Source organism: Panicum virgatum, chromosome 5N (assembly GCF_016808335.1).
Source record: "Panicum virgatum strain AP13 chromosome 5N, P.virgatum_v5, whole genome shotgun sequence".
In the NCBI taxonomy this organism is placed as follows: domain Eukaryota; kingdom Viridiplantae; phylum Streptophyta; class Magnoliopsida; order Poales; family Poaceae; genus Panicum; species Panicum virgatum.
This window is the reverse complement of record NC_053149.1, coordinates 40,657,668-40,667,265: the sequence shown is the minus strand read 5'-3', so window position 1 is coordinate 40,667,265 and position 9,598 is coordinate 40,657,668. Positions and strand designations below refer to the sequence as shown.

Sequence of the window (9,598 nt, the reverse complement as noted above, 5' to 3'; positions counted from 1 at the left end):
CCGTTTCTGCCCAGAAACAAGCTTGATTTTTTACATGCCGCATCCCGCTTCTCATCTGTGGTGAAAAAATCTTGATGATAACGTGAAATAAAATGAAACCGTGATCATGCATTTCAGTTCGTTGCTACCATGTCAATGATAAATACTTTTATATTATTTATTGTCGAATTTTATTTTATGCTACAAAGGAGTAGAAAAGGGGGAATTCCAAGATCTTTGAAAGGGGAACCGGGCTTACACGCCCATTTCCATTCAATGCAAAAAAAGCGTAGTTTGTCCTCCCGTTCTAGCCTTCTGGGTCCCAAGTTGTGTGCATGATGTGTTCTCGCGTGTGATGTTGCTTTAGTGCTACTAGCCCCGTTTGGTTCCCTGGCGCTAGGTAGTGCTAGGAATTTTGACTATTAATTACGAGTGTCTTACAAAACTAACTTTAGAACCCATACGCTAGAAACCCTAAAGAATCTAATAAAGTCTTTGACCGCATAATTAGAGGAAGATTACTGTAGCATCACTGTAGCCAATCATCGATTACTTGCTGTCATTAGATTCGTCACGAAAAATTACACTCATCCTAAAAAGGTTTTGCAAATAAACTTTATTTAATACTCCATACATGTAAGATTTTTTTCTCGGCTTGCGTGCGCTAGGGAATGCTAGAGAAAACAAACAAGACCATTATTGTGCTACTACTAGAGAAAACAAATAATTAAGGTTTAGGGTTTAGGGTTGAAGCTCTTCTTCCCTCAATTGTACGACACCATGTCTGCACACCCTACTACTACTGGAGAATTCGACAGAGAAACTATACTTGAGAGAGTAAAAAATAATTAATCCATGTCAAGAATACACTAAACCCCAAACAAGAACAAAATCAGCCAAGCATAAATAATTAAATAAATGAGTAAGGTCTTAACCGATCAGGGGTCAAGATTCTACTCTCGATGGAGTGTCATACTGTCATCCCTAAAAGTATACACAGAAAGAAAGGTTGAAACCTCTGCCTTCTTCCTCTACTTAAGTATAATCGTCGGGAAAGTTTGTCCCGAGCATTGTTTCCGTCACTAGCGAGCTTCACAGATTCTGGTAGTGCTTCTACGTAAACCTTTCACTCCTCACTCCCTATTAATGTAAATTTGATACGTAAACTCTGTGCACTGTTTGATAGGACATAAAAGGTATTAATGTGAATACGTTCCGCAAATTGCTTGTACATGATCTGTCTTTATCTCGAAATTCTTCCCTCCAGTATTGATGGCGGGCCCAACGACAACATTGTCAGCAGAGGAGCAGAAAAATCACGATGTATTCTGGGTCATAGCGTTGGGAGTTGATGGCACAATAGTGACTGTTTCAGCTATCGAGTGAGATTTAAAGTGTATGACGCGGGCAGTGGCGGAGCTAGAAACTGAAGATTGGGGGCTCGTCTTCTCTTTTTTCCTCCTCTTCCTTCTCTTTCTCTTCTTTTTCCTCCTTTCTTCCTCCTCCCTTTCAACTATGGCTAGAAATTGTAGGGGGGCTTGGGGGGCTCCCATGGACTTCATGGAGTTAGGGGGGCTGGAGCCCCCTCAGCCCCCCCTTGGATCCGCCACTGGACGGATCCGCCACTGGACGCGGGGTCGAACTCTTCTCAAATGTGACTCTTGATTGTGAGTGAAATTTTGCGGCAATTCGAAACTAGTCATACACTACTTTATTTTCATATAAAAGAGGAAACAAAACTAAATTAGCCCTTTTAGACAACGAATACCATCTTAGAGATTAATAAAAAAAAACTTTATCTATTCTATCGGTGCCTTCCCCGGCAACAGAGGCAAAAATGCTTGTTGATATTTCTTATATCATCAATAAATCCATTGCGCATGGAATAGTGTTGTAGTATTTTACCTAGGACTATTCCAGGGTGTTGTATTTACATTTCTGCAAGAAAGGCGCCGATACTTCCAGATCATGTAATCCTTAACAAAACCACTCGCCACCACATGCGTTCAGGTTGTATTTGGATCGCTGAATACTTTCAAACTCCTGTAGGCTTTGCATGGGATATTTATCAACCGTGTTTTCTCATTTATTGCATGGTTCTTCGCAGCTTTAACGAATTTACTAAGCTCTCCATGGAAATAGGTGTCCATCCTTTTTGCATTATACATCCATATCCTATCCATCTCTGAATAGCAACAAATAATTTAAATAGATTAAAATAGCATCCGTTTATGTAAATATAGAAAAAATAATCAAAACCTTTTCTCCAAAGCAAGAAATAGAACCCTAAATGAACATAAATATATACTTCTATATATTATGAGTATATATTAAATAAAGTTAATTTAAATAGTACTAAATAAAAAACTAAAATTCAACCTATTATTTTACCACTAAATCTTCGAAAAAGATCTATCATGCATGTGTGTAAAATTTAAAAAAAATCTTCTTCTCTCTCCTCCATAGATCTAGTAAATAATTTACTTAGAAATGAGGCTAAAATATATATAGATCTTGTCCAAATAATTATATAATCTTATTCTCCTACTAAAACAAATCTTCTTCTCTCTCCTCCATAGATCTATTAAATAATTTACTTAGGAATGAGGCTAAAACATATAGATTTTGTCCAAACAATTGTATAATCTTGTTCTCCTACTATAGCACAACTTCATCCAAATGTTTGAGGCAAATAGTGCCTCAAATGGCAAATACACACTATGGAGAACTAAATCTAGCTAGAAGCAAAGAGAGCTCCATTTGAGCCTTCAAACTAACAAAAAGAGCTTAGAAATGACATAGAATTAGCATCCACTTACCTCCTAGAGGTCTCGACTCAAAGGAAATCAAATTTAAAACATTCCCTCTGCTTTTTTTCTTTTTTGAATTTTTGGGTAGCTCCTCCCCTGAGCAAACAATGGCTTGTCAGGTGGAGGAAGGAGTCTCGAAGGTTTTATCGAGCATTTTTAGGGTGGGTGGGGAGCCAAACCGCTCCTGGAAATCAATTTGTAGGGGCGGGTCACCCTCTCACCTGCCCCTACAAATGGGTGCCTTTATAGGGTGCCCCTGCAAATGAAATTTTCAGGGGCGGGTCACCCCTATAAATGGCGCCCATTTGTAGGGCTCCCTATAAATGGCGCCCATTTGTAGAGGCGGGCGAGGGGGTGACCCGCCCCAAAAATTGATATCTAGGTGTGGCTTGTGGTCTATAGTAATCATGCTCCATTTATAGGAACGGGTGAAATTTTGAACCATCCATAAAAGAATCAAGATGTTGCTACAAATCATTTTTTGTAATAGCGATCTTTTCTCTCTTATTTTCTTCTGTTTTCTTTGTGTTGATTAGCTAGCATCTTGCTGGCCCTGTGTTCTGCTGTCCTTTCCTTTTTCAATAAATAGAAACGATCTCAGGGATTCTTCCCCGAAGTTTCGGTCAAAAATAAAGAAAGAAAGTGTTCGTTTTACCCAGGGCGGAGCTCAATGGGGCCACCGGGGTCGCCAGACCCGATAAAATTTGCTAAAATCAATGAAAAAACATTGTTGATCACTGTTCCTCTATGAGGTTGACTCCAACGTTTAATGCATCCGACCCTGGTGGTTTTTTCGTCTGGCTTCGCCCTACAAAGCCTGCATTAGCTTTGCGTTTTTACAGTAACAGTCTGGATTTTCTACCACGTAAAAGTATAAACTTCTACTAGCTCTGAGATACTACTAAAAGCAAGTTATTTTTAAAAATGTAGGCAGCAGCACTGTGATATTATTTAAGAGAGAAGAGAAGGTTCGAGGTTACATAAGTTCGATTACATAAATAACTAACAAACTCGATACTCAATAAAATTGGCGAGATCCATTGGCAGTTTAGCACAACTACAACACACTTGGGCTGCCGCATGCTTGCTGGCGCAGCTCCATCTCCTCTCTGACATGGTACAGTACTGTTTTTTAGTGCAGCAACAAATATTGATCAGAGTCAATGCAAAAGGTAAAACTTCCTAGTCAATGAGTCAACAAAGGGTTAATACCAATATTGACAAAGCCAGTTATATAGTGTCGCCCCGAAGGCTTCGATGAGAGTGTTAGATAGTGTCATCTTGGCATCCTATTGCGTTTCTCTCATATCCCCCTCCTTCTGAGAATACCCCTTCTCAGATGTACCAAGTTTACTACAACCAAAACTACAAACATGATTGAGTTGGATGCATTACTTTTCTTGTATTGTTTTCAGGAAACAACATACTTTAGTTTGTTTTATTGCTCGTGAATTAAATCCACCTAAAGATAGGAAATGATATTATTGCTCGTGAATTGCTGCTACTTTTCAATAAATTTCTCTATCTCCGTGTGAACAAATTTTATGAATGACCTCATCTTGATGCAATTTGAACAATTGCTGGTATTAGAATACGATCAGGTGTGCACAAACCATATTCCGTATTTGCAATTTTGTGAATGCTTACGCATAAGTTTGCTTTAATTCCTATCTAGTGAAAAGTGCACATGTTTTTCTCCTTTTTTTCATCTAGGAAAGCAGAGAAGGGTCTTCGTATGTAGAGAATGGCAATATCCACTCCAAAACCAACGAACTGCCTGAAAAGCAAGGATCAATTGCATGATCTGAGGCACTAGCACATGACCGTGGCTGGCCCTAGCAAATTATAGCAGCTTGGCAGCTTTCTTATTTCAGAAGCAGGGAGGCCTGTGGATGGGACGATGGATCCGGGAGAAAACCGCGAAATCCAAAAAGCCCCGGGATCTTTGATAAAGGCATCAGGCTATCTGCTTGCTGTTGCCTGATTCCTCATGTCGAATTTCCTCTAGCGTGCGGTGTGTGTTAGCATGCACCACCATTAGTTGAAAACTTGGAATATATGCTTTGCTTCATCCTAAAAAAAGAAGAGAATACAAACTCCTTGATCATGCGTCCCCTTGCACCATAACAGCATACGGCAAAGGCTTTGCCCGTGCCCGAAAAAGGACCCACAGCCAATGAGTCTTTGCTAGCTTCTGTTTGCCGTGTGTTGCACACGGCAAAACTTTCGCCTTGTGTAATGTGGGCTTTGTCTTTGCCCCTGGCACACGGCAAACTACTGCAATCCAGTAGTGTAGCTTTGTGTGTTAGCACCACCATCAGTTGCAAACTTGGAATATATGCTTTGCTTCACCCTAGAAAAAGAGAAAGAGAATACATACTCCTTGTCTCCTTGATCATGCGTCCCCTTGCACCGTAACATCAGAAAGAAGAAGAGAGGTTGGTCGTGAGGAGCTATGAATCACCGATACTTCAAAATGGATGCCGTACCCGTATCCGATACGGCCCGATACGGCGATACGCCCCGATACGGCCCGATACGGCCCGATACGCGTATCGGGAAGTATCGAAAAAGTATGATTTAAAAATAAAAGATTTAATTCCCGATACTCCGTCCGATACTTCCCGATACTCCGTCCGATACTTTTGGGCCAATAACACCTCATTTGAAAGAGCATCGGGAGCCCATCAACGTAGGCCCATCCAGATTGAACTAATCATTTAGCTATATTTGGTTGAACTTGAACATTTACTACATATGTTGGCTCTTTGGAAATGTAATATTTATTATCTATTTCGTTCTTACGAATTATTTGGCAATTTACATTTTTAAAAATATATATACTTGCCGTATCGGCGTATCCTTATTTTTTGAAAATCGTCGTATCGCCGTATCGCCGTACCCGTACCCGTATCGGCGTATCGCGTATCGGTGATACTTAGGTGAGGAGAACCGTACCAGCGCGTGCAAGAGAGAATCCATGGAGGGCGCGGCGCAGAACCTGGTGAGCAAACTTGGGCTCCTGGTCGGCGAGGAGTTCCAGAAGCTCCGCGGCGTGGGCGGCGAGGTTGCCCGGCTGAGGGACGAGCTGGCCACCATGAACGCCCTCCTCCGGATGCAGTCCGAGGCGGAGCAGGGCGCCGTGGACCACTTCCTCCGGGAGTGGATGAAGCAGCTTCGGGAGCTCGCCTACGACGCCGAGGACTGCATCGACCTCTACTTGTTCCGCATCAGGTGCCGTCCCGGCGACGGGGTCCTCGTCTGGTCCAAGCGCCTGCTCGCGACGCTCTTGCCTCGTCATCGCCTCGCCGGCGATATCAGGGCCCTCCGCGCCCGTGCCGCCGCCATCAACGAGCAGCATGCTCGCTACGGCGTCAGCCTCGAGCCGCTGAGGCGCCCTCATCTAGCCCAGTTGCCGGTGGTGGCGGCGGCGGCGCATGGGCTCCGCCCTGCTAATGACCCCAACAATCAGCTCGTCGGCATAAGTGGCCAGGTCGACACCCTGGCAGGGATGGTGAAGGCGGTGCGTGGAGTGCCGGACATGAGACTAAAGGTGTTCGCCATTGTGGGGTTCGGAGGGCTCGGAAAGACGACGCTGGCCATGGAGGTGTGCCGGCAGCTGGAGGCGGAGTTCCAGCACCAAGCGCAAGTGTCCGTGTCCCAAGCGTTCGATGGCACCAAGGACCTCAAGGGACTTCTTAGGCGAGTGCTGCAGCAGATCGTGAACCCGACAGTACATGGTGGCCAAGGCCTCAGGGAAGAGAACAGCTTAGGGAACATCGACAGCATGGACGAGGACGCGCTGGCAAGCAAGCTTGAAGGGGCTCTCACGAATAAGAGGTACGGTACCAAAAAAAGGCACACCAGTCACCTACTGTTATTTATTTTCTTTTCCAGGAGTAGTATATATTACTGACTTGATGAATTCTACATATAATTGGTAATTCTACAACTATTGATCTCATAATCTATAAGTTACAGACTGTTGACTCATAAATTTTATTTTTTTTAAAAAAGTCTATTGACTCATAAATCATAATTGGAGATTTGGAGTACTGAATGCAGAGTAATGTTAGTTGATCTTGTCAGCTACTGATATAATCACACAAAACTGATGCAGTGGCAGTAACTTTTGTGGAAATCTTCATTGTTATCTTACATTCTTGATCTCATAATCTTGTAACCTATTGGTGTCCAAAGTTCAAAGGTAAGTTTGAATAAACATTTGAGACAAATATGCTCCACGTGTTTGAGAAATTACTACAGTTCTTCACATAGGATTCTCTAATTCTCTGTAGGTACCTCATTGTGATCGATGATGTTTGGACCACAGTAGCCTGGGATGCAATCCAATCCAAGTTATTGTTACCAGATAACAAATGCGGCAGTAGAATCATTGTGACCACTCGGATAGATACTGTCGCCAGATTATGCAGTTATACTAGCGATTGCATCTGTCATATCAAGGCCCTCAGTCCTGAAGACTCAAAGAAGCTATTTCTCAGCAGAGCATTTGGCTCCACAAATGGCTCTTGCCCTAGGGAGCTTGAAGATGCTATGGAGAAAGTTCTTAGAAAATGTGGTGGGCTGCCTTTGGCCATTGTAAGCATTGCCAGCCTTTTGGCAAGCTACAAATCTCCTGAAAGCAAACATATGTGGGAAACGGTTTTTAAATCAATTGGTTCGCAGATGGAGAGCCATCCTACCCTCGAGGGGATGAGACAGATAGTTACACTTAGCTACGACCACCTGCCTCATCATCTCAAGGCTTGCATGATGTACCTTAGCATTTTCCCAGAGGATTATGTGATCGTCAAGGAAAGATTGTTGATGAGATGGATCGCGGAAGGATTGGTTGCTAAAAAGCGGGGGTTGACATTGATGGAGGTTGCAGAAGCATACTTCAATGAGCTCGTGAGTAGAAGCATGATTGATCGGGCTGCCGACATAGTAAACTACTATGATGGAAGGGAGGAGACGTGCCGGGTGCATGACATGATGCTTGAGGTCATGGTAGCAAAATCCCTAGAAGCTAACTTTATAAGCCTGATAGGTGGGCACTATGAAGGGATGTCATATGATAGGGTTCGCCGCCTCTCCATCCATGGCGGAGTAGAGCCATCCAAGCAATCATCATCTAAGAAAATAGCAGCAAGGCATGGTAGGAGGAATGTCACCAATAGGATGGATGTGCAGCATGTTCGATCACTAAGTATATTTGAGCTTGAAGGGCACACGCTGCTTAATCAGCTAGGTGAGTTCACCCTGCTAAGGGTACTTGACCTGGAAGATTGCAAGGGCATAGGGAAAAAACATATGGCTCATATCTGCCGAATGTACCTTCTAAAGTTTTTGAACTTGAGGGGTACAGATATTACTGTGTTGCCTCCAGAAGTTGGTGAGCTAGAGCACTTGCAAGTGCTCGATGTACGCCGAACGTTCCTTACAGGTCTACCAGAAACAATGACAGCGCTAGAGAATCTTGAGAGCCTACAATACTCCAAAAGGGATGGATACTGGACCTACCACTGGGAAGCTCCCAAGGGCCTAAGAAAAATGAAGGCACTACGCAAGGTGAATAAGATGTCTGTCACATCCAACATTGAGGTTGCTAAGGAGATTGGTGAGCTAGGGCTGTTGCAAGAGTTAACTATCTTTGTTCCCTATGGCATTCCTCAGAATGTCACAGAAGAGCTTAGCATCTCCCTAAGCAGGCTATACTCCCTCCGATTCCTCAACATTGAAATTACTTATCCTACTACTAATGATAGAAAGAAGGAGAATTTCCTGCATCACCTCAAGTCACCACCAAGGCTCCTCAGATACCTGAGGATGTGCGGTACCCTTGGTGAACGTACATTGACAGACTGGGTCAGGTTACTGACTAATCTTGTTGAGTTTGTGATAGCTTGGGCATACCTAAGTGGTGACACCCTATTCGACGTCCTGTGTAAGTTGCCCAACCTGAAGAAACTAACCCTTGAGACAAACTTCTACGCCGATAAAGAGATAGTTGCAAAAACTACCCAATATTTTCCGATGCTTTCCGAACTGAGAATTTACAATAATCCTGGAGTTCCTGCAGTTTACCGATTTGAGGAAGGATCCATGCCAATGCTCGAGACCCTTGTGCTGAAATTTTCAGTCCATGGACAGAGCAGCATCATTGGAATCGAGCATTTGACCAACCTTAAAGAGGTGCAATTTAGTGGTGAGAAACACAAAACGGAGGATGAACTGGAGAAGCTAAAGGAAGAGAATGCGAGGCGCAAGTGCAACGACTCCAATCAGTTGACAGTCAAAGTGACATACGAGTGATCGCTCATTGGTTGCGTTTGTTTTCTTAGTTGTTCAAGTAGAGCTCTTGATTGATGTTTCTTCAATATCATTCGTGATGTAGTTGTCATATAGTTGCTTCTATCATGTGAAGCTGGAGTATGATTGTATGAAGCAGTTTAATGTGAACGCTATTATTGATTGTGAATTGCTGCTATATTCGATAACTTCTCTAGATCTGTGTGACCAAATTTTGTGAACGCCCTCCTCTTGATGCAACCTGAACAATTGCTGGTATTAGAATACGATCAGATGTGCACAAACCATATATAATCAGAATTTGTAATATTTGTGCATGGTTACGCATAAGCTTGCTTTAATTCCTATATAATGAAAACATACATGTTTTTCTCCCTTTTTCAAATTTTGGATGGCAGAGAAGGGTATGTAGGGAATAGCAATATCCACGGTAAAACCAAAGGACTGCCTGAAAGTAAGGATCAGTTACTTCTAAGGAGCACAAGAGTACAAGA

The 9,598-nt window shown here is 42.9% G+C and overlaps 1 protein-coding gene across 1 annotated transcript; it reads left to right on the top strand.

The window, feature by feature from the left end:
* The first annotated feature begins 4,623 nt into the window (after positions 1 to 4,623).
* On the top strand, positions 4,624 to 9,292 carry LOC120675860 (disease resistance protein Pik-2-like). The gene is made up of 3 exons (XM_039957075.1): positions 4,624 to 5,234; positions 5,732 to 6,629; positions 7,088 to 9,292. The coding sequence occupies exons 2-3, from the start codon at positions 5,770 to 5,772 to the stop codon at positions 9,105 to 9,107; spliced, it is 2,880 nt and encodes a 959-aa protein (XP_039813009.1). The 5' UTR covers positions 4,624 to 5,234; positions 5,732 to 5,769; the 3' UTR covers positions 9,108 to 9,292.
* The last annotated feature ends 306 nt before the right edge of the window (positions 9,293 to 9,598 follow it).

Bases quoted from the DNA above. Each gene is read 5' to 3' on its own strand.
- LOC120675860 (XM_039957075.1), top strand. From the start codon at position 5,770: ATGGAGGGCGCGGCGCAGAACCTGGTGAGCAAACTTGGGCTCCTGGTC. The intron at 6,630-7,087 runs GTACGGTACCAA...AATTCTCTGTAG, and splicing joins GGGGCTCTCACGAATAAGAG to GTACCTCATTGTGATCGATG.